General features: G+C 51.1%; 1 protein-coding gene across 1 annotated transcript; it reads right to left on the bottom strand.

Moving 5' to 3' along the window:
* Nucleotides 1–1,787: 1,787 nt before the first annotated feature.
* Nucleotides 1,788–24,711, bottom strand: CDC45 (cell division cycle 45). Its single transcript, XM_008142606.3, has 19 exons — nucleotides 24,661–24,711; nucleotides 24,472–24,531; nucleotides 23,140–23,232; nucleotides 21,499–21,636; nucleotides 20,464–20,610; nucleotides 19,790–19,845; nucleotides 18,989–19,037; nucleotides 18,537–18,598; nucleotides 17,290–17,340; nucleotides 15,809–15,928; nucleotides 14,052–14,183; nucleotides 13,695–13,793; nucleotides 12,958–13,119; nucleotides 10,300–10,438; nucleotides 10,137–10,220; nucleotides 8,691–8,809; nucleotides 6,368–6,444; nucleotides 3,079–3,145; nucleotides 1,788–1,912 (listed from the first exon to the last, which is right to left on the bottom strand). Exons 1-18 carry the CDS (start codon nucleotides 24,709–24,711, stop codon nucleotides 3,081–3,083), a joined length of 1,704 nt encoding a protein of 567 aa, XP_008140828.1. The 3' UTR covers nucleotides 1,788–1,912; nucleotides 3,079–3,080.
* Nucleotides 24,712–24,985: the final 274 nt, after the last annotated feature.

Here is a 24,985-nt window from a genome sequence, read left to right as displayed (position 1 = left end):
ACCAGATGACCATCCCAGACTTGTGCCATCAGCACCTGCTGGGAGCCCCCTGTATGACCCTCCTCCTGTGGGTGGGACCCCTGGGAGCTATGCTTTCCCTGGTCAGGCACCCTGGTGGGGGTAGATCCCAGAAGAGCAGAGCAAACCAGAGCTATTACAGCAACTGAAAGCTCGTTGCTTCCAGCTCTGTTCTAGGCACTTAAAATTAATGTATTTTTACCTTCTGCCAGACTAGGGCAGAAGAGAGCAGTGGACAGAAGCAAAGGTGTTCTAAGCCTGGCCAGCAGGAAGGTTTGGCATCTGCCCCCAACCCCAGCCTCAGGGGCCCTGTCCAGAAATGCCAGTGTCATGTCCAATAGCAAGGAGTCCCCCAGGCTTGGCCAGGCCTCTTAGGGGAAGAGGGGGGCAGTGGATAGGGAGAACCTGAGGACATGGGCTCAGGGTGGCCACAGCAGAGCCATTGAGTGGGACTTCCCGGGAGGCTGAAACAGCTGGTGGCCTGAGCTCCCAACAATGGCTGTAGCAGGATGGGCCCCACAGTACAAAAGACCTCAGCAGCCTGCCATGGCCTGTGCAGCAGGGACCAAAAACAGCTCCTGGCTGCTGGGGCCAGCTAATGCTGGCTACAGGGTATTTGGCCAAGAGCAGCCTGCATCCCACACAAACCCATAGCTCTACAACTCTTTCAGGTCTCAGCTGGGGTTCTGAAGGCAGCTGCACAGGCAGCTTTTGAAAACAGCCAGGTTGGGGAGTTTGAGGGCAAGCCCTGGAGAGACAGGCTGCTGCCACCTGACCCATGCCGAGCAGGGTGCAAAGTCCACAGCCAGCGGTCAGGAGAGAGAAGCTGGCCCCCATCGCAGCCAACCTCACTGTGCCCACTACCCTTTCCCAAGGGCTGCGTTGAGTCTTGGCCACACCCACCCACATCCTCAATTTCAGGCCACTCTCTAAGCTTTCCCCTCCACCAACTTATAGCCTGCTCAAACTACTCTGCCTCCACCTGCCCACGGCCTCGGGTGCTGCACTCAGGTGGCCATGTCCCTCCAGCCTGCTTGCTTCCCTGGCACCCAAGCTGCAGGTGGTAACCACAGACAAGCTCAGCCACTTGTATGAACTCTCTCCTCCCCTGAAACAGGTGATGTATCTAGATGACAGACCTCCCAAAGAGCAGGAATAGATGGGAGCAGGGAGCATCCTCGCCTCCAGATCATGCTCCAGAGACATCTGGGAGAGTGGGACCAGTGGATCCCATGGCTCCCAGAGAACTCGCTCTTCTGAAGACTTAGGTCACCAAGGTCCTATCCAGCTTCTGTGACAAAGACGCAGGTGAAGCTGACCTTGAGGGCATCGTGTCTCTATCAGCAGCCCTTCCTGGCTTGGGCCTCACTGTGTGCCCGTGAGGTTGGTGGTACATGGACACATAGGTGCTAAAGTGTGAGATGACAGTCCTGGGGATGGGGTAGAGTGGCTGATCATGCGAGTGGGACATGATCAAGAGGGTGAACTTGAGATGTTGCCAAGGCCAAGAGGAAGTGGTGAGGGAGTGGACACAACTAGATTCTGGCTGGCATTGCTGGGCAGTGATTGGCGCAGTGCTATATAGATACCCAGGTGCTCGGCCTCTGCCCATTGCTGTCCCCATACGCCCCACCCGTGCTGATTTCCTGTAGGGCCTGAGGGTGTCCAGGGCACATGATCAAGGCTCCTATGAATCCACAGAAGGCTCAGGGCACAACTAAGTGCTTGCCCTATGACTGGAGTAAAGGTTGGCACACCGAACCTAAAATAAGCCTTTTATTCCATTAAAAACCACCGTCCCTGCATTTAAAACTATATCCATAACTTATAATCTAAATAAAAAGCTTATTAATATAAATAAGGAGAAGGAGGTCATTTCTGAAGATATCCAACTCTGAAAAAGAAAAAAAAGAAAGAAATTTCAAACAATTCTTATGTCTCTTTCAAAATAATACATTGCTGGGCCTCCCCTCTGACATGCCAGGCTGCTGCTTCTGAGTAGCCCCCACCACTCATGGGGTGAGGGCCACCCCAGAACTACCAAGGTGCCTGACCCTGCCCTCCTGACTGTACCCCTTGCCCAGGTCCAGGCTATCTGCTCGAGAACCCCTGAAGGCATTATGGACCCCCAGCACCTTCTTACTTGCAGTTCTTACCCAGTGGCTTGTCCAGCCTCAGCCCCATGGTGACCCTCCCCTTGCCTGGAGTGTCCTGCTGCCACCCCCGACACACTGTTCCTCACCCTTCCTGACTGAGCCACCTTGCACCCTACCCTGTCTTTGTGGAAGGACATATCGCTGAGCAGACTGCAGGGAGCCATACTTGTAACCTTTGATTGGATCATCTGCTCTTAGTTTCCACTTATCATGGACGGGGAAAAAAGGGGACCCTGGACCAGCATGAGGGCCCCCTCCTATGTCAGAGCCTTGACAGGCCCATCTGCCACAGCAGTAGCCCCAGCTCAGGCTCAGGGAGTTGCAAGACTAGGTGTGGGCATCCACTGTATGGGGTCCCTGTGCTGAGAAGTGGTCACTAGACACAGAGCAGCCCCTGACCAGGTCAGCTGTGGCCCATTTCCCGCGGAGCCCGACAGTTACAGCCACATGCTGGTGCAGGCCCGCGTACAGCCACCATTTCATAATTCTCAGCTGAGTGGCTGACAGCAGCTCTGCTTTCTCAAAAGCACACAAGAGCCTGAATAGAGGCCCTTGTGGGCTCCAGCCCAGGGCCTGAAGCCAGGCTGAAGGGGCAACAAGGCTCCAGGTGGCCTGTGTGTCCCTGGCTATTGCCCAACCCACAGTATGGTTGGGAAGAGGGCAAATGCTGGCTGTTTCTGAAGGGGTCTCAGGAACTTAATGCAATTAGCTCCCCAAAATGCCCCATTGTGGGCACTGCCGCCAGCACAGAGACAGACATTCTTGGGAAAAATGTGTTGGCCCCAGATCTCCTCAGGAGCCCCGCTATGGTCTGAAACCCAAGTAGAAGCCCGACGGAGGAGGAAGAGAGCAGGGAAACCACAGCAGGAATCAGGCAGGGCCCCCACCCTGCCCCCGCACTCACCCTCAGGACAGGAGGGAAACAAGCGCGTCCAAAAACTTGCTCCGATCCTCCGCTTTCAGTTCAATTACTGCAGTAATGAAAGAAAAACAGCTTGTGAGACGGGAGGAGCAGGGACGGGAGGGAGAAGTGAGAAAAACAAGCCACAGCACATTAACTTCTTTCCAATCATCCAGGGCTGGAACTCTCCAGTACATTCCACAATGGACTTGGCTCCCTGATGGCCTGGAATATTCTGGACTAAATCATACTTTCTCATCCCACTGTATTTAATCCTCAGAAACCTCCAGCTGCCCTGTTGGTGAGGCTGGGGCTGTGGTCTGAGGGTAGGACCCTCCAGGCAGCCAGGGGAACAGCACTGGACACGGGGATGTGATGACTTTTAACACCATAGTCCTGGGCACAGATAGGCCTTCCACCCTGCTGGACAGAGTGCTGCCCCACAGTGGGTTGTGAGAGGCCCTGAAGCCAGCCTTCCGTCCTGCTCTGGCCAATCCCTCAGCTTAAGTGTCCTCTTTTGTAGAAGGGGGACACAATGCAAATTGCCTTTATTTCTGGGGGGCCATCAGGCTCAGACAAACACATGGGCCCTCATTAGAGGGCAAACTGTCTGTGCCATGAGTCATGGCTCCAGGAGCCTCAAGCTCAGCTCACCCAGGCATACTGGCCAACTGGTGGCTTTAGGACAGTGGTCTCAACCTTTCTAATGCCGCGACCCTTTAATACAGTTCCTCATGTTGTGGTGACCCCCAACTATAAAATTATTTTCGTTGCTACTTCATAACTGTAATTTTGCTACTGTTAATGAATCATAATGTAAATATTATGATTAAATTAGATATAGTAACAGTCTATTCCTATCATAAGGATGAATCGGGGAATTAGGCCCAGTTGGTGTACAGGGCTGCCCATGATCTCCACCCACAGGGGAAACCAAGCAGCTCCTGGCCCACAAACCCTCCCCAGGTATAGCTAGGGCATCCTGTAGGTCAGCCAGCATCAATCTTTCCCACCTCTCAGACACGAAACAGCAATTAGGGGGCTGCTGCTGGAGGTGAACCCACCCAACTGAGCCACAGCCTGAGTGGGCCCAGTAGGAAGAAACCAGCTCTAGACACTGAGGCAATTGGAATGAAGACTGGGTCTCTGATCACAGTGATCATTGTCATTAAGAAATCAAGTGGTGAGCCCTGGCAGGTTTGGCTCAGTGGATAGAGTGCCGGCCTGTGGACTAAAGGGTCCCAGTTTTGATGCGTCAAGGGCATATGCCTGGGTTGCAGGCTTAATCCCAAGTAGGGGATGTGTAGGAGGCAGCCGATCAATGATTCTCTCTCGTCACTGATGTTTCTCTCTTTCCCTCTCCCTTCCTCTCTGAAATCAATAAAAATATATTTTAAAAATAGATAAAAGAGATGGGTATTAAGGGCTGAAGCATATCCTCCCAGAATTCTTTTTTTTTTAATATATTTTATTGATTTTTTCACAGAGAGAAAGGGAGAGGGATAGAGAGCTAGAAACATCGATGAGAGAGATACATCGACCAGCTGCCTCCTGCACACCCCCCACCGGGGATGTGCCCGCAACCAAGGTACATGCCCTTGACCGGAATCGAACCTGGGACCTTTCAGTCCGCAGACCGACGCTCTATCCACTGAGCCAAACCGGTTTCGGCCCTCCCAGAATTCTTATATTGAAGGCCTAACCCCCAGCACCCGAGAATGTGACTACATATTTGGAAATGGGGCTTTTTAAAAGGTGATTAGATTAAACAAGGCAGTTATTGTGGGTCCTAATCCAATCTGACTGGTGTTCCTATAAGAGATTTGGACAGGGACACAGAGGGACAACTATGTGAGGTATAGGGAGAAGACAGCAATCTACAAGCCAACGAGAGGGGCCTCAAAAGAAACTGACTCTGTAGATGCCTTGATCTTAGATGTCTAGTCTTCAGAACGGTTGAGAAATACATTTATGTTGTTTAAACCCCCAGTCTGTGGTACTTTGTTACGGCAGCCTGGGCAGACTAATACAGGGGTGAAGTGTCAACACATCTGTTTTAAAATCTGTCAGCAAATATGGCCAAATGTAGGCCATGTTCCATGCTGGTGTCTGGAGAAGTTCAAGGGTAGTGCAGGGGCCACTGGCTGGCCTACAGATATGATTGTCCTAAAGCCACCACTTTGGCAGGGCTCTTCCATTCTCTGGGCTCGTGCAACACATAGGTGGGGCCAGTGCCTGAGCTATCATACAAACCACATTGAAGCCTCAGGTGGGCCCCTCACAACACAGACAAGAGCTGCTGGCCTGCACAATGGTGGAGGTGGTGCCCTCGAGTCACCACAAGCGCAGCTGTTTCTTTTTCTTGACATACAATATTAAATTAGTTTCAGGTGTACAACCCAGTGATTAGGCATTTATATAACTTATGAAGTGATCCCCCCCAATAAATCTAGTACCCATCAGGCACAATACATAGTTATTACAATATCATTGACTATTTTCTTTATGCTATACTCAAATCCCAGGACTACTTTATAACAACCAATTCGTGATTCTTAATCCCTTCACCTTTTTCATCCAGCCCCCAAACCTCTCATCCCCTCTGGCAACTGTTAAAAATATTCTCTGTATCTATGAATGTTTCTGCTGTTTTGTTCTTTAGATTTTGCATATACATGAAATCATATGGCATTTGTCTTTCTTTGTCAGACTTATTCCACTCAGCACAATACCATTTAAGTCCTGAATTTTAACTGCCATAGGTGGGTGTGGGACCAGCATTCTGTGTCTCCACCAGTCTCCATGTGGCTTCTTCTTCTTATCTCTAGTTATAGGACTTCTGTTCAGCTAGACTTCAGGCAGTTCTCCTTGATGGTTGCTCTGTAGTTTAGTTGGAATTTTGATGTGGTCATGGGAGGGGTACCTACTTCGCCATCTTGGGAGTTGAGAGCTTAGGCGCTGGTGTTTCTACAACCCACAGAAGGGTTGCAGACCATGATGGGTGAGGCTGGGCCCTGGAGGCTCTGGTGAGTGGCCAGTCCTCTAGGCTCGTTGGTGAAGTGATCTCAAGGGCCAGGCCTATGGGTTCCTGGGCAACACCTATTTCTTCTCCTGGGAGCCTGTCAGGGTCTGAAGCATTCCAGAGCTCCCTGAGCTGCCTAGAGAAGGCAGGCTCAGGACTGGTTCCAGCAGGATGAAAGGGCTGCTGGCAAGGTATCTCTGGTGATGCCAGCTTCCCTGGTTCCAAGGCCAGTGCTGACCTTGAATGGGCCCCAATACATTGGACTCTTACCTGAGAAGTCAAAATAGTTGTGCAGTGTCCGGGAGTTGGTGCCCTCCGCTGCCTTCTCAAATGCCCGCCCAAAAAAGCTGCAGACACATAACAGGCACATTGGGGGCCCTGCCACTGTGACAGACCCTTCCCACGTCTCTGGACACACACCAGATTCAGCCCAAACTCCATCCCAGCTGCCAGTTCCTCCCATCAGGACTCATGCCCCTCCTGGGCCACTGCCCTCTGAGGCCTCACCACTCATTGGGCTGGCAACACCTCTAATTGCTGCTTCCCATCTGTACCCAACTGAGCCCTTCTCAGCCCTCAGGGAGTGAATGTCCATTTGTACCCCCCAGGGCTTCATGCCCAGGGCTCTGACTGCAGCTTCCTTCATGCCTGTCATTGTTCTGGCAGCTGGAGCAGGTGAGAGGCAGAGGCTCAATGAAAACTGCTGGGATGGGGGTCTCAAATGAGACCAGGTTACACACAGTAGGATAGGACTGGGAGGAAGCTGCAGAGCTGGGTTCTGGCATGCGGCTAGAACTTGGCCAACAAGGGCAGGAGGCAGGAGTACCGAGCTGCTGAGAGCACAGGGCAGCAGATAGCAGAGATCATGGGCCCGCCCCCTGGGGGCTCAGGGCTGCGGCAGCTAAGGGCTGGCAGCAGACAAATGAGTTGTGGGGAAGGGGCTCTTGGGCACACCACAGAGTGGAGGCAAAAGGAAGGACATGTGCTTCAAACTGCCATGGCAACTCTCACAAGGGACTGTGCACACGCAGTCAGAGCTAGCACTAAGCATGGTTACACATATGACGTACAATGACAAACTGACTGGAGGAAGAACGAAGGTGACTGTGATGACACCATGAGGGAGGTGCTTGCTGGTTGCCTCACGAGCCCTGGCCAGCTACAACCTGTGTGATCATGAATTGGAGACCCATGGAGAAGCTTTGGAGAGCAGCTTAGCCACTTAGAAGCACTTGTCTAAAAAAGTTCATTGTCTCACCCAATATCCTACTAAATGGTCTTTGCAAACACAGGAGGTCAAAGCTCACGACAGTGGAGCTATGATTGATCTGTCCTCTACGGCAGAGGCCAACAAAGGCTAGTTGGGAAAAATGAGGGGCACAAAATATTGGTTGGTCCTTGGCCACCCAAGCTGCCCTGCCAGGAAGCTGGGTGGCAGCTTCCTGCTACCTGCTGTCACTCAGCGTCCACCCAAGATCACCTTATGGGATTTGTTGGGGAGCACTTGACCCGGGGCACTTATTGCACTTAGGAGGCAAAGATACCTAAGGATGGTGACAGGCAGCCCCTGAGATTAGTCACCAAGTTCTCCAGTTTGCACAGCATGGAGGGGCAGCAGGGAGAGCCAGGGAGCCCCCTTGGCCTTGCCTGCTGGCCAACACCTGGTCTGGAAGGAGTGGCCAGGAGGAAACCTAACACTGATGCAAAAGAAGGGAAAGAACACAGTGCTGAGGCTGAAGATGCAGGGAGGGCCAGAAATACATTTAGATGTGAGGAAAGCTTTGCAGAAGTGCAAGAAGATGAGCCTGGCTCAAACTCACTGGTTTATTATCTATATAATAAAAGCCTAAGTGACCGTTACAGCAGAACAACCAGATGCTGGGTCACTATGATGCGCACTGACCACCAGGGGGCAGATGCTCAATGTAGGAGCTGCCCCTGGTGGTCAGTGGACTCCCAACAGGGGAGCGCCGCTCAGCCAGAAGCCAGGGTCATGGCTAGCAAGTGCAGCGGCAGCCTCTTCCGCCTCCACTGCAGGCAGGCGGTAAGGAGTGAGGGGTCCTGGACTACGAGAGCCCCAGATTGCGAGAGGGATGTGCGGTAGTCAGACATCCCCTGAGGGGTCCTGGACTGAGAGAGGGCACAGGCTGGGCTGAGGGCCCTCCACCCCTCCAGTGCATGAATTTCGTGCACTGGGCCTCTAGTTAATAATAACAAAGAGCTAGCCTCAACTGGTGTGGCTCAGTTGGTTGGGCATCATCCCATGCACTGAAAGGTTGCAGGGTGTGTGCAGGAGGCAGCAATCAATGTTTCTCTCTCTCACCCCTCTCCCTTCCTCTCTCTCTAAAAATCAATTAAAAAATATATTTTTAAAAATAACAACAGAGTTGGAAACAGCATGAATGTCCAACAGGAGAGGTAACCTGCCATCCGTGGATTAAAGTCTGAGTCTTTGCCTCATCAAAGAAAAGGGTCTCCCTGGTGTGGCTTTGAGGACAAACCTCACCCAACTCCAAAGGGCTCATGAGCTAATGACACCCCTGCACCCACCCTAAACCATGCAAGCTCCCAGGACATGTAGAACATGACTCACTTCTTTCTGTCTGAGCTGTCGGTCTCTGGAGGGATGCCCACCACAGTCACTGTGCCTTGTTCCACACTCAGTGGGGCAGCCATCACTAAGGGCAGCAGCTTGCAGCGCCGGTTCTTCGTCTGTGGAGGCAAAACATCCCCAGTCATGGTGTTGAAGTAGAGTGCAGCATTCAGCGCCCAGAACCTGACAGAGCCACTGCTCAACTCCCCAAAAGCCTTCAGGGGCTCCATTTCACCAGAAGAGATGCTCAAGCCTCCATCGGCTGCTTCAGCTTCCTTCTGTGCTGATGGTCAAGGCCCCACTACCCCTTAGCTGCTTCCTCCCTCACCTCCTTTAAGTCTTGACAGTTATCACCTCCTCCAGGAAGCCCTTCCCAATCAAGCCCTCCCTCATACTGCTTCATCTTCCCCAGTGTGTGCCACCACCAGACACTGCATGTACTTATTCCTCGTCTGTCTCTCTCGCTAGCATGTGTGCTTCCTCAACACTGAGACTCGAGTGTTTCCTTCACTGCTATGTCCACGACACCCACATCCCACAACCACGGTGACCAACTGTCCTGGTCTGTTCAGATGTGAGGGCTGTTCTGGGACTTGAACCTTATGGTTGGTCACCCTGTGACATCAGAGCCCAGCAGGCAGTGGATGCTTAATAAACATCTGAAAAATGAATGGACCTCACCCATTCTACAGAGAGGGAAACTGAGACTTAGGTCAAATAATAGACTTCACATCACACAACTGGTAAATGAAGAGGCTGAGATTTAAACACAGTCTAGAGAACTTCAGAATTTTTCCCTAGTATACCTTTTGTTATTACTTGACTGTTTCCAAGTAATTTTATTGGTCAGTTGACTGGTATGAGGTCATCTCAACCTTCTATTCAACATTTGTGTAAAGTAGCCCCCAGTGTAAACCCTCATCCTGGACGAAGACTGATTGCTGAAATGTGAGGGATAATCTTTTCCTTGACCACACCTGGGAAAGTGCTCACATTATCAGGGTAGGGGCCCTGTTCCAATGCCAGCTGAATTATGAGTGATCCCAGGCCAAGGCAAAGAAGGGTGTCAGGTCATAGGGAAGACAGAACCACACACAGCAAAGGGAAAGTAAGCCCAGAAAACAAACTTGTGCTGGGAAGCAAGTTTGCTCCAACCAACTTCATCTTTCCCTGATCTGCAACAGCAGAACAGGAATCCCAGTCCCACATGCTCCCTGAGGCCCTCCCCACTTGTCTGAGTGACCAGAATGGCCAGTGACAAAATCAGAGCTTATGGGAACTGGGAGGTTCCTAGGGGTCAGCTGAGGAAAACACAGCTCGGAAAAAGGGAAGGGTTTGCCCTGTAGCTGGTGAACAGCCACAGGCACCCAAGGCCAGCTTCTAGTGCCCACCTGAGCACTGCTCCAAGAAGTCTGCCCTCTGGCACCCACCCACCCTCCTCCTCACCGAACACACAAAGGACTTGAGCAGGTGTCTGCTGAGCAGACTCAGGGAGGCTGGCTTGGAGAACAGCGCGACGTCTGGAGTGCCCTGCAGGGAGAAGTCACTCAGTCAGAGGGGGCCACCAGCAGATGTGGCCGGTGCCCGTCCGTATCCGAGGAAGCCTGACCTCCATGAGGGAGCAGTAGAGGAAAGGTCCCTGGGAGATGACGAGGTTGGTGCAAAGGCAGCTGGCAATGGTCTGCTGGGTAGCTAGCAGCTGCTTCTTGGCAAGCTCCAGGCCGTGGTATAGCTTGTCCAGGTTACCCCTGTAACGTGGCAGACACATGGCTTCAGCACAGAGTCAAACAGGATGCTTGGTTCCTGGGTCAGGAGGGAATGTAGGGATGACAGTTGATTTCTCGCCCTCCTGAGTTCCCTTTCACAGGAAAGGAAGGAATAAACACTGTATAAACCCATAGTGATGGACAGGGGAGGTGGGAAGGTGTGCTGGCATCAGAAGGCAGGAAACTAAAAGCCAATAGCGGGGGAAGACCCTGCCCAGCAGGCCTTGGAAGGTGCCTGGAGGGCAAGGACTGCAGGGAGGACCTGACAAATGTATTTTTACCTTTTGGCACAAAAAGGAGGGTTCCCCTCTGAGTACATCAAAATGAACCCTCGTGGAGAAGTGAGGTCCTCAAGCAAAGCCGCTGCACCCAGAAGTTAAGGTTCCCCACGTGTCACACTGACTCCCACCCCTCAAGATGGAGTGATGCCTTCTGGCTAGCAGGCTGTGCCCAGAAACCCAGGGCTCTAGAGCCCCCCTCTTGAATGCGAAGAACCATCAGACATTGAGAAACACCTGGGGCCTGAAAAAAAGGACCCAAGAGGAAAATGAGATAATTTGGAGAACAAAAGAAAATGAACTCTAGTATCTTCAGAGAGATTTGGGCAACTATTCATAAACCAAGAACCGCACGCTATAAAAAAGGAACCATGTGATACTAGGAAGTGTTTGTGGAAAGTAAAATAATTGCAAAAAATAAAAAATTCTCTTTCAAAGACAAGAGGATAAAGAAAAGCTTCCTTAACATCAATAACAAAACAAAGACATGGAAATATAAGACAAAAATAAGAGCTAGGGTATTATTCTAGGAAGTCTGGAAAGAAAATAAAAAACATTGACATATATGTATTGGGGGATAGTAAAGAAATAGCACATACTCTCAACAATTAAAAAAAAAAAAAGAAATAGCACAAAAGCATTCTCAAGCTTAAAGACACAGAACCTCAGATTGAAAGGGCTCACTGAGAACCCAATATAATACATGAAACAAGATCCACCCTAGACACATCACTAAGAAATTTCTGGAACACTGAGAATAAAAGATCCTATAAACTTCTTCAGATGGGCTGGGAACACATTTATAAAAAAAAAAAAAGAAGAAGAAGAAGAAGGAAAGAAAGAAACCAAAATGGCTGAGACTTCTCATTAGCACCACTGGCTACTGGAAGACAGGGGAGCAATGGAATCCATATTCAACAAGAATTACCTTCCACCTAGAATTCTATACGAGCTAAACTAGCAATCAGAAGAGGGTAGAAGAGATATTGTCAGAAGTGCAACTCAGAACGTTTATACTCTTTTTCTTTTTTTTAAAATATATTTTATTGATTTTTTACAGAGAGGAAGGGAGAGGGATAGAGTTAGAAACATCAATGAGAGAGAAACATCAGTCAGCTGCCTCCTGCACACCCCTCATTGGGAATGTGCCTGCAACCAAGGTACGTGCCCTTGACCGGAATCGAGCCTGGGACCCTTCAGTCTGCAGGCTGACGCTCTATCCACTGAGCCAAACCGGTTTCGGCCGTTTATACTCTTTCTTTAAAAGTTACTCGAGATTGCGCTCTAGCAAAATGAGGGAGTAAAATAAAACAGACAAAAGATGAGAATGCCGAGAAATGTTGGCTCCAAACCAGGGCGCAGTTAAGGGCCATCCACGATGGCAGCGGACAATAGGCATCGGGAGCTGCAGGTCCAGGTTGGAGTGAAAAGACAGACTCCCAGGCTCTCGCAGACAAAAAGGACTTGGGGAAAACCTGCTGAAAGGAGAGCTAAGAAAAAACTGGATGTGATAAAAGGCAAATAAGAGCCCCAGGAAAAACAAAGCGCTAGACCAGAAGATAATGGAACCACTGCGCACTATTGACTGAAATATTTTACTAGCACAGTGAAGTAACACCGTTTATTGATTTTCATCGTTTAGAATCAACCTATAGCCAAAAATGAGATGACTCACATTCTCTTCTCTAACTCAAGATTGTGTTCTCAACCTTGAAAATGTAAAAGCCTAGATTTATTGGGGGAGGTGAGGGGGGAGGGGGCGCAGGGAAGTGGGGAGGAGAAAAGTAGGAATGCTGATAACCTTTTCTTACAAAGAAGGGAGACAAGAGACACTGGTGATAGAACAAGATGTAAGGATGTTGAAGTTACAAAGGAGCTAAAAATAGGGGCAGACTGTAACAACAGGAGGGGAAGGAGCACAAAGGTGAGAAAAATGCTCTTTTGTCATAGCAGGAAGTCAGCAGACAATGTCTAAAACTGACCCATCAATCCTGGGATGAGGGCAGTATATGACCCAACAAGTCCATTCCTAGGCATATACCCAAGAGAAACGAAAACATAAGTACACACAACTTATATGTGATTCTAATTTGCATGTCAGCAGTTTCTGCAGGCCACAGTCACACCCACACCCCAGGGTCCCTGAGACCTGCCTCCCTGGGCAGTGTGAGGTTGAGGGCAGGAGATGGCCTGAGGGCTAGAGGCCACAGCCATGTCTACTACCTGGAGAGACTGTCCAGAGCCTGGATGAAGTTATCTGTCCCGGAGCTGTCCTTCTCGGGACTCTCCATCAGTGACATGGTAGCAAAGACCACGTCACTGGCCAGGAACTTATGCTTGAAGCCAAAATGAATGCTGAAAGTCTGCACACGCATGTCCTTCATCCTGCAACAGAAAGAAGCAACATGGCTGTCACCCCGGGGCACATGGGAGTGTCAAGTGGGTGAGCTCTTACCACTAGGCCAGGACAGCAAAATGTGCTGCTGTTCCCCCTCTCCCGCCCTCAGCAGCAGCCTGGCTATTTTGGTCAGAGAATGAAGGGGGTTAGAAGGCCTGATGTAGAGCCCTGTAACCTGGGCACTGAACGCCTGGAAGCTGCTCAGCTGGTTGGGAGCAGAATAACTAGCTGTCAGGCCGGGTTGTGCATTGTCCTCTCCCACGCCCCAGGATGCCAGGAGCGGCAGTGCTGGAGAACCTGGTTGGCAGAACTCGCCTGAGTCTGGACCCAGTGGGCTCTTCCCAGGCGTTCCCTGTGTCCAGTGAGGGACACACTGGGTCAACCTCAGCCCCGGGATTTAAGGATCCCGGACCTTTTGGGCACTTCATGAAGCCCTATTTTTAACCCAAAGAGAACTGAAAATTTCAGGAAAGGCTTGGCAGGTCATGCTCATTTGTGCATTCCTGTTTTTTTACATTATTTTAGGAAATGTGGTTAAAACTGAAACCTTCACAAAGCTTACCCAAATTTATTCGCAGATTCTTCAATTAGCTCCCGCAAATTCTCCTTCAAAGAGATGTCCATAGACTGAAACTTCTGCTTCACCTGTTTCAGGGGAAGACTGGAAAGATGGCAAGCACTAGTCACACACAACCTGACTTCAAATAGAGAACGCTGACGCTGAACACCAAAGGGCCCCAGTGTTTGTAAACAAGGGACATCCTGGCATGGGCGCATGGGCCTTCAGATGATATTCTGGGAACTCAGAGTGAGGAATTTATGGCAGAAACAGGCAACAGCTAAATATTACAACCACGTCAGTCACAATGAAGGGGAGGGGTTTTTTTCTTGGGGACTTCAGGTCAAGGGGGTCACTCACCCCATGTCCGCAAGGAACTCCTGGAGCCGCTTCTGCCCGTGGACAGACCAGAGCTTGAACCTGGCTGCAGTGTAGCACGTGTTGCACAGGCTGTCATGGAGGGACCAGTGCTGGTAGAGCGCCAGGCGGAGGCTGGGCCTGCAGTCAAGGAGGCTGCACCGTGACCTGGGCCCCCCCACCCTGTGAGGGCCACTTTGGATGCTCCAGTAGATGGCCTGCTCCATTCACCAGGCACAACCAGTCAACACCTGAGTACCCTGGAGCTCTTTGACCTTCTTGCTTAATTTAACCCATATATAGAGTTTGTGAGATTGTGGGTGTACACCATTATCTCTGTGTGACAGACAGGGAAACTGAAGTGAAGGGGTCCTGAGAGCCTTACTGTGGTTATAGAGAACCTTCTGACTCCCTGCATCCTCTACCTGACCCTGCCCTCCTCCCCATCCATCCCCCCTGCCTGGACTCCCTCAGCTCCGAGGCCTCTCCTCTCACTGGAGGGTCTCAGGCAGGATGCCAGGCTGGCCCTGCCTGCATCGAAGTGCCACTACTCCTGCCAACATACCTGCCTCCCCCAGGCCAGCCTCTGGGCACATGGCAGGCTGTGTTCTCTTTGCTGCCCCTCCTGAGGGCTAAGATCCATAGCCACCGACCTCTCTGCCCACACCCCAGCAAGCCCTGGTTCTGAATGGCACATGTCTGGACTCAATTCCCGGTGGGTTCCTGCACACTGTGGCCCCTCTCCCAGGAATTCGGCCGCCCCGCACCCAGCACCTCTTCCTAGACTTGTTTTGGATTCTTCCCACATGACCTGTCCAAATCCATGTTTTTACTCATTCCCACCAACTCAGCACTGGGAAAGGAAGGCACTGTCCTTGCCATTATTCTGCCACCTAAGCAGCAACCCCATCATGCCTCACGCTCACTCTGTGGTCTGACCCAAGCCACCATCCTGTCTCCTTTCCTCGAATCGGCAGTCCAGGAACCTTTTAAACACTAAAAAGTGAACACAGTCACTGCTCTGGGCTCACAGGGCCACTTACTCCATCAACCGCCCAAATGATCTCATGAAACGCCCAGTATGTAATCACATGCTGGTTCACTTTTTTCCTGACTTGACAGGAGTCTGCAAATGGCACTAAACTGCCTCCACCACAGAGACAGTCCCTCATGCCCTTACCTGCATACACCTAGCACCAGGCCTACAATGAGCTCTACATACAGATGCTTCTTAAAACAGCTGTGGTGCCTAGGAGCCAAAGCCACACAGACAAGGTGAGGCAGAACCTGCGTCCCTAGTACCTGGTGCTTTGCCCAGCCCAGGGACACATGGGACCCCTCTTCTCGAAGCCTCTTGTCTGATGCCCATCCTGGGGACATGGCAGCCACAGCTGCACAACCTGAAGCTCTGTGGCCAGCAAGCACGCCAAACACAGGGGACATGGGCTAGGGCAGTGGTCGGCAAACTCATTAGTCAACAGAGCCAAATATCAACAGTACAACGATTGAAATTTCTTTTGAGAGCCAGATGTTTTAAACTTAAACTTCTTCTAATGCCACTTCTTCAAAATAGACTCGCCCAGGCCATGGTATTTTGTGGAAGAGCCACACTCAAGGGGCTAAAGAGCCTCATGTGGCTCGCGAGCCGCAGTTCGCTGACCACGGGGCTAGGTTCTGCAGAGGCGACAATGCACAACAGAACAAAGTATCTGAGGGCAGGGGCGCTGCCTGCACCCCGAAGGCCTGAGCCACAAGGATACTCGTACTCGAAGGAGATGCGCATGCAGTCCACAGAGAGGGCATTCTCCTCATCCTCGTCCCGGTGGTTGTGCCGGGACACGTGGCGCTGCAGGATGCCAACGTCGGTCACGTACTTCATCCTGGGAAGGAAGCACTGCTGGCCTGGGCGGGCTCCCTCCTCTCCTCACGTGCAGCCTGCCACGGCTTCCCCCTCCCTCGGAGCTTCCCCTCACAGGCTCAAGGGCCAGCCCACCACCTCTGCCTAGAAAGCAATCATGGCAAAGGGGGTGGCAGGCCTAGGTGCTGGGGGAGCTGAGCAGACAGAGCTGGCAGGGGGGAGCTCAGGCCCCCACCTCCCCTGCACTCTCCTCTGGGCATCAGCTGCTCTGCCATTACTTATTGAGGCCTTCTGAGAGTGGGCACTGCAGAAGGCCACAGCCCTGCCTGCCAGCCACGGTCAAATGGACAGACCCCATAGGTGACAGTGATCCGCAGCAGGGGTGTGGACCAGGCACAGGAAGTGCTTCTGAGCACAGGAAAGGCCGGAGTCCAGGTCCTCCTAAAGGGGCCACTGAACAGGACAGTAATAGTGTGGTCTCACCTAAGGGAAAGCCACAGGCCAGGGATGGCACCTAGCACTGCACACACCCCCTGCTACCCTAACAGGGAGGGGGAGTGAGGACCAGCAGGGCAGCAGGCTGGACCCAGATGACAGATCCAGGAAGTGCCCCCGAGCCTGTGAAACTCAGGACTCTCCCACTCCCTCAGCCCCACTACAGACTTAGAAAAGTAGGGGAGGCAGAAAATAGGGGGCACAGGGACCTTTGCAAACTGTACAAGGAGGCTGTGCCTGGGGTAGTGCCAGGTGACAGACTCAGGTCCCCTGGGAAAGGGTTAACGTCTTGGGGCCAAGGTCCCTTTGATTCCCTTCGAGTCCCCACCTGACGGCTACCAGAGTAGGGATGAGAGGGCACCAGCACCCTGCCCCTCCTTGGCATCTGCATTCGGCAGCCTTTCAGCTTGTCTGATTCCAATGGCAAGCACCAAAGTCTGCCCACTGAGGGGCAAAAAAGGATTCATTCCATGCCAGCCCTCCCTGCAACCCTCACCACCCTCCCTGGCAGGACTCCTGGGGCCCTCACCTCCTCCTCCTGCCCTGTGTCTGCTGTGCATGAGCCACACCTTTACAGCACAGAGCGAAAACAGCACCCAGCTCGGGGACACTGGGCTCCCTCCTCTCACCTCTGGCTCCACCTGCTGGGGTCCCCGAGGGTGGACAAAACGTCCTCGTAAGGCCACATGCTACTCTGACAGAGTTCCTGTACTAAGCCCTTCCTCCTCAGTGACAAGGACTCAGGCCCAACGCCAGCCCCTCCTCAGTGGGGCTCTCCAGTGATGCTGCCACCCATGTCCCCACTGCAAACTCCGAGCCTGCGGCTGGGCCGTGTACATCCTCCCAGCACAGGCCGACCTTGAACAGCCCGAGGGAGTACATCCTTACTGAGTGATCCTGTCTTGTACCCACTGGTCTGTTAGTCCAACGATGGCCCACCTGGAAAAAGAGGAGAGGGCAATGAGGCCTTGCACAGGGCAGGGCAGGCAGGAGCGTCCTGCCATCATGGCCAGACCCAGGCCCACCCTCAGACAGGTAGTCCCTCTTCAGGGTGGAGAGGTGATGGGGGAGACTCAGGGCTCCTGGTTCAGTGCTACCACTGCAGGAACTTCTGATACACAAAGAGGGAGATCAAGAACAAGGGCGCAGGGCACCACTCTCTGTATCCTGGCTCGCCCGCCACTCTCCGCCCTCGTCCTGCCAGTGCAGGACTGCAGCAGACACCCAAGCTCAGGCGCTGGTGCCTCACTCTACCTCTCCGAGCCCCTCACATTACCCCTCTCTGAGGTATGCCCTTGTCACATCCACAGCTCCGTCCTTCCTGTGTAAAATGATGGCACATAAAGTACCAGCATTTAGGCTCCTTAGTAACCTTCCAAGGTTCCTTCTCCAAGCTTATCTTTTGTGGATGAGATCATGGAGATCTAGGCTGGACCGACTTCCCTGGGTTCTCAGCCGGCCCACAGCAGGAGGGACCAACACCCGAGGTGTGTGCTAACTGCTGGTCCCAGGCAGCGTCCTTCAAGACACGCCTCCAGGGCCACAGCTGAAAACAGCTGGCACTGGGCACAAAGTGAGACAGGAGAGGCCCTGCGGGTGGAAGACAGGTCACTGGAGCACCCACCACATCTCAGCGCAGCATGCACCCACCTCACAGGGACCTCTTCATAAAATACCACCTGGGGTGTCATCCCTGGGACCAACCCCACCCACCTCCTCTGACTTTTCCACCCCAATGTACCACAAGTTCCTGCTTAAAGCAAACTCAGAGGGGTCACATGCAGGGTTGCCAAGATGCCTAGCAGGGCTGCCTTGTTCAAATCCCACACTCCTTCCGTAAGGCTCAGCAGTAGAGTAGGAAGGGAGGAGCTGCACAAAAGCCCCACCGTCAGACCCTCTGCACTGGCCATGCTCCCTCCACACCTGAGAGCTCACGTGCTGCCTGACAGCCTCACGGTTAGAGAGAAAACCAGGGCCATGCACATTCCCAGGAAGGGGTCTGCATCCAGTGCTCCCAGTGGGAACAAGGGAGGTGCACATGGTGACATCTTCCTCCAGACCCTGCCCTCACTGGGCGGACAGAGCTGCTAGAAGGAAGCCACGAACAGGAGTGACCTTGACTAGAGGCTACATACCACAGCATGTCATTCATATCCTTGGACATCATCCATGCCAGGTCGAACATCACCATGGCCGACTGAAAGGAAGAGGGAAGCCTGAGTCCAGAGGCAGCCATGCTCATTCATGGAAGGGGCATACACTGGGGCCAGGCCACAGCTAGCCCAGACCTGAGCTGCTCAGGGCCCAGCTGAACCCCTGCAGCGAGTCTGCCCGACCAGTGTGTGAGTGGATTGGGTACAAAGGGTCATCCTAACAACTGCCTCTGAAATGAAGATTGTGCTCTTCCTTTAGTGGAGGATTTAAGGCTCAGAGAGACTGTACCACCTCCCCAAGCTCACACAGTAGGAAATTATGGGGCTCAGATTCAAACCAGATTTTTGTGGCTCTATGCGCATTCCTCCTCATGTTCCAGGACAACGACCCCCGAGTCAGAACTTTGTGGTGAATTCCACCTATCCATACTCACTGATGTCCCGTGATATTCATACTGCTCATAGTCAAAGAGGATGTCTCTTCTGTAACAAAATAAAGTGCAACATAGAATGCGAGTCTTCAACAGGAAACAGCAAACATTTTGGGAAGGCGCTAAAATTTTACAGTACTCAAAGAAATGCAAATAAAGGCATGGTAGTCTCTGTTTTCACTTACTGACCCTTTCTCGGAGTGTACAGGCACAAGGCTGGGAAGGGAGTGATATCAACACACACCGCTGTGGCGATGGGAGATGTGCAACGGGATAGTCCCAGAACCCCACTTCTGAGAAATTATCCCAAGATGATTCAAAGAAACAAGCAGGACCAAACTTGCTATGTGCACAAGGTTGTTCGCTGCAGCCTTACTTGTCATGGCAAGATACTGAAGTAAGATACAGTTCAAAAAGGAGGATGGCCAATTAAGTACTATGTAGTACTTCCATTGCTATTGTAAGTTTTACACAATTGGCGTCTAAATCAATTGTAAAAGTCTGTAAATAAAAGTATCTACATCTGGAAAACAATAAAAATAAAAGAACCAGAGGCCATCATGCTTGGTGATGTATGTGGGAGACCTTTGGGCCTGCTCCTGTCACTCCTGGGACCAGGACTACAAAAAGGACGCCAAGTTCTCCAATGCAGGGATCACATGCTCACTCGAGGAGCCAAAGGTCCAGAGGTCCTAAACCGAACAAATTACCCTCACATGGAGAAAACTGCATGCGCTCCCAGGGGAAAACCAGATGCCACAGACCCAAAGGCAGAGCAAGGTGCTGCTTGAAGTGCACACTCACCTCCGGGCCTCCCACTCTCTTCGCTCCCTCCTTTTCATGGTTTCTGCTACTATCTCCTGATACAGGGACAAAGAAAACAAAAGTAAGCAAATGAGCCAGGAATTGATCACCACAGCCCGAGAACGTTCTGATTTGACAGAAGCCATTGGACTCAGATCCAAAATAGGAGTCATTCCAGTGCCGAGCACAGTCTGCTCCCGCAGAAGGGAAGCGATGAGGCAAGGGATGGCCGGGACTCCTCTGACCCATCAGCCCTGAAGACATTAGGACAAGAGTGATGCTTCCACAATGCCTGCTCAGGGTACACTCTGTCTACCTCAGTTTTCCAACACCCCCACCACCAGGTCATCTGGGATAACACACAGCTGCCTCATACTGGCTTCCCCACCAGATTAATAAGAGCTAATGTTTCTTACATCCTATCATGCGTCAGCTACTATTCTAATTAATCTTTTTTAATCCACACTCGAGGGAATGTGTGTTTTTTTCATTCTAGAGAGAGGAAATGAGAGGGAGAGAAACATTGATGTGAGAGAGAAACATCGATCTGTTACCTCTTGTACATGCCCACACCTGCTACCTCCCAGGGATGTCTGGGTCCAGCAGGCTCCAGACTCACCTCTGACCTCCTGGAGTGACAGGTTCCCTAAGACTGGTGAGAGGCCCAAACCCACCTCTTCTAACCGTGTGCGCTTCTCAGAAGGCTCTGATCCATCATCCTTTTTATCTTCCGAATGTTCTTCATCCTCCTCTTCGTCCCTAAAGATATCATCGTAGGCGGGAACTTCAAGGTCATCGTCTTGTTTAATGAGTAGTTTGATCTAAGATTAAAACAAAGAACCATCAAGTCTCTCCTTTCTCTTGACAGAAAACTATTCACATGTTTGTGTCTTGAAGAATCTCATTTTCTAATTGGCTGACTCAACTTTTCTGCACACATAAGTAGTCACGTGATTAAGAATTTCAAACTTCTCAGGCATTTTAAATTTTTCATTTCCATTAAGTGAGGTGCTAGGGTTACACCACACTGTCTGCAGAAATTACAAAAAAACTTGAAAACTATCTACAGTCACTAAGTCTTGGAAAAAGCTTCCTCTTATGCCACACACCAAGCCAACAAAACAAACACTCCACAACTTGGCCTTTGACAGAGGATACAAAGATGTGCAACCCCAAAGTGAATAAAAATCCTGCCTGTAAAAGCAGTTCCAGGCCGGCGGATTTCACGTGAAAATTCCGGGCCGAAACTTTGTTAATGTGGGTGGGAAAAGATCACCTCAGAGATAGGTTAGGCAGCTGCTCTGTGCCAGGCTCCGTGTTCTGCTCAGGAATTCAAAAAGTGAACGCAGCAGAGCCATTTTAAGTTAACAGTGGCCTTTTGCACCACCACCTTGCTGGTCCTCATGCCATCCCTTGGATGGGCAGGGCAGATGTCTCTGAGGCCCCTTGATAGTTAATGAGGCTAGGCCTGAGCTCTGAGGGCAGACTCGGTGCAGGGTTCTGGTCCCTACACCTTTCAGGTCATGCACGTTCCACAAATGCATTCCGAGCAACTCCAAGGGTTAGGTATCATGTTTCTCATCAAAGATGGACAAAACCAGGTTCTTGTCTTGCTAAGGACACCAAGTGCAATGCTGTCCTTGACATAAAAAGGAACAGACAGATCGATGGGAGAACGCAGGAGATGCATGGGCCCAAAGGCCAGTTACCTGGGTATCATTGTACACATTCACAACATTGACTGGCCTATGGGTGTCACACACAAAAAATATGGCGTCATCATCAGGCTGAAGGATATCCAATAGGTCTATGTTAGCTCCACAGTTTATGAGGATAAAATAACGGAACTGAAAAAAAGAAGAGACATCGTGAAGTAAGTACATCGACAGGGCACACCAGGCTTCTGAGTCCTTCTGTTGAGATACATCAAGCCCCTAATAGGCCCTGACAGTAAGGGGCTCCCAATAAGATATTGGGCTGTGCTAAGTGCTTCCATTACAACACTGTGAGGTAGGCCCTGTGGTTGTCTCTGCTTCACCATGGAGCATGCAGAGGCTCAACATGCCTGAGTCACACATGGAGTCAAGTAGTTGATGAGGGCCCTGGCTGGTTTGGCTCAGTGGATAGAGCATCAGCTGGTAGACTGAAGGGTGCCAGGTTTGATTCTGGTCAAGGGTACGTACCTCGGTTGCAGGCTCGATCCCCAGCCCTGGTCAGTGTGCATGTGGGAGGCAACCAATTGATGTATTTCTCTCACATCAATGTTTCTATCTCTCTGTCTCTCCCCCTCCCTTCCACTCTCTCTAAAAGTCAATGGAAAAATATCCTCAGGTGAGGATTAACAAAACAAAACAAAAGTGAAGTTGATGAGGAGCAGACCAAGATTTCAAAGACATAACTGGGCCTCTTCAGATCTCAATCACTCTACTCTGCTTATCTGCCTCTCCATGCTAATAGCATTCTACAGGTTAAAAATTTTAGCAAGTCTTGGGTAGTCCATACTTAATGGACACCTAAATATTAAGTTTTCATTACATCCCGTCACTATAGAAAATCCTTTCCTGCCCTAACCGGTTTGGCTCAGTGGATAGAGCGTCGGCCTGCGGACTGAAGGGTCCCAGGTTCGATTCCGGTCAAGGGCATGTACCTTGGTTGCGGGCACATCCCCAGTGGGAGGCGTGCGGGAGGCAGCTGATCGATGTTTCTCTCTCATCATCGATGTTTCTGTCTCTCTATCCCTCTCCCTTCCTCTCTGTAAAAAAATCAATAAAATATATTTAAAAACAAAAAAACAAAAAAAGAAAATCCTTTCCTTATAAATATAGATCTGGCAGAGGTCCGTCCCATCATGACAAGAGCATCAGGTGAGAATGTACCTCTGCCAGACTGTCACATATATGGCCACAGACTCCCGGGACCCTCTTCCATACTCCAGCCCCTCGCAGTGGGGTCTCAGCTGCCCCAACTCTCATTATAGCCCCATGCAGAGGTGGGAGGAATCCTGACTTCCACTGTTTAAATTATGTTCCCGGATTCCAAATTGGAAACTGGGACACATCTTTTTGGAGAGATAATGGGAATAGTAGTCTAATCTAAAATAATTTTAACTAGGCCATATCTAAAACAAACTGCTAAACTCCAAGCACCTTACAATGGAATGTCTGCAACACAAATTCAGAGTTAGAAGCTGTCCATATTGACTATCTTTTATTTATTGTTGACTTGAAGGTATGTCACCCAGACATAATGCTTGTTTTTCCCTTTCATATTGTGCAACATATTTGATACTTAAATAAGACATTACAATTGAGTAAAAAAAGCCTAAGTACTCCAAAATACATCTTGCATACCTGTTCTTTATGTTCAAGAAATGCAGTTTCAAGTTCTTGCCACCCAGAAACGGGAACCAGTGTATATTGCACGTGGTCACACTGGAACAGGGCCTAGAGAGAGATTATTTTCAAAGCCTATCATATTTGGAATGTCTTTAATTTACCTTGAAATGCACTTAAAAAAATAAGATGGATTGAGAGACGAATGACATGTGATAAAATAAGGTTAGAAAAATATTAATGGAAAAAACTAGGGGATGGGAATGTGAGCGTTCACTACACTATTCTGTAAACTTTGATGAATTTTTTTAAATTACCAAAGGAAAACATTGGGAGAAAACCTGATCTTATTTACAGTTCTTCTGAGAAGTAGTTCCTGAACCAAGGGCCTGACCAAAGCTCATGTAAACATCCATTGTACCGTATAAAAAACTGAAGCAATGATCCTATCTAATAAAGAGGGACTATGCTAATTGACCCTCATGCCATCACAAAGATGGCAGTGACCACAGCCAATAAGGAGGGACTATGCTAATTGACTGTCCTGCCCTCAAAGATGGTGGCGCCCACAGCCAATAAGGAGAGAATATGCTAATTGACTGCCCTGCCCTCAAAGATGGCAGCACCCACAGCCACAAGATGGCGGCGCCCAGTCCCCTCAGCCCCCAGCCGCCCAGGGCCAGCCAAGGCACAGGCAAGTCTTGGATGGCGGCTACCCAGCTGCCCAGGGCTGCCTGAGGCTCAGGTAACCAGAGCCCACAGTGACAGCAACAGAGGTGTGATGGGGCACTGCCTTCCCCTGATCACCGGGTCACCTCCCGCCCCTGAGGGCTCCCAGACTGTGAGAGGGGCCAGGCCGGGCTGAGGGACACCCCCTCCAGTGCATGAATTTTCATGCACTGGGCCTCTAGTCTTCCATAATAGACTAAGGAATCCTGTGTTTCCAGCATTACTTATGGCATCACTATGTCCTCAGTTGTCACAGATTTCTCTGTCTCAAACCCCACATCTGAAAAGCCAATACAGGTCTCTCTAATGCAACCATATTTTGCCTAGGTTATTGCAAAAATACTAACTCGTCTCCCTGACTTTTGCCTAGAACTTCTCTAACCCACCCAATACTAACCTGCCAGGGAAGAAACTTCAAGAGGCCTCCTCCCCAGCTTTCAGCTGTTGTTGCTTCAGCCCCCTACCCCAACCTGAGCTCTCACCTGAGAAGGTGCTCACCGCCCGCCCTGCTCCCTACCCCACCAAGTTCCCTCCGGACTCTACGCCCCCACCTCCCGCCCCGGGGCACCCAGCACCCTCCGCTCTCGCCCGGTCCCACCCTTCCAGGGTCCGAAGTCGCACCTGAAGGATCTTGCAAGCGCACAGAGCGTCCACGTCCGAAGCCACGAAGAGAAGGACCCTCTATCGGCAGAAGAGAAAGAGAGCTGAGCGCAGCGCCCCTCACCCGGGCCCCTCCCGTCCTCCCACAGCCGCTCCCCTTCATCCCTTCCTCGCGAAAAGGCCTCAGGGTCCAAGGAAGGGCGGGGTCACCTGGTTCTGGACCACCTCGTAGAACTCTTTGCGGAAATCGGACACGAACATGACCACGGTAGCCGGACACCCAGAGCTCGCGCAGAGACACTCGGAGCCCCGACTGTGATCAAGGCTCCCGCCAAATTGGGGTTCTTCCAATTGGCCCGCAAGCCAACCAATAGCTACTTAGTTCCCGCCTTTCTTCCTGTGTGATTAGTTCAAACTGCGGCGGCTGCAGCGCTCCGCCATTCACTGCTGGAAAGTTCTGGCCCGCCCCTAAACGCGTCATCGACGAGCGGGATGCAAACACGTTTGCCCTAAAACAATACGGTCGGTGGACATC

Source organism: Eptesicus fuscus, chromosome 23 (genome assembly GCF_027574615.1).
Source record: "Eptesicus fuscus isolate TK198812 chromosome 23, DD_ASM_mEF_20220401, whole genome shotgun sequence".
NCBI lineage: Eukaryota > Metazoa > Chordata > Mammalia > Chiroptera > Vespertilionidae > Eptesicus > Eptesicus fuscus.
The sequence above is the reverse complement of the archived record's forward strand: the minus strand, read 5'-3'. Positions and strand labels throughout refer to the sequence as shown.

What these genes read in the sequence shown, in the direction of transcription:
- CDC45 (XM_008142606.3), bottom strand. Translation starts at nt 24,711, where the DNA reads ATGTTCGTGTCCGATTTCCGCAAAGAGTTCTACGAGGTGGTCCAGAAC. An exon ending in GCGCTTGCAAGATCCTTCAG is followed by an intron (nt 23,233 to 24,471) that starts GTGCGACTTCGG and finishes ATCTCTCTCTAG; the next exon opens with GCCCTGTTCCAGTGTGACCA. An exon ending in TTCTTGAACATAAAGAACAG is followed by an intron (nt 21,637 to 23,139) that starts GTATGCAAGATG and finishes TCTTTTTTTCAG; the next exon opens with TTCCGTTATTTTATCCTCAT.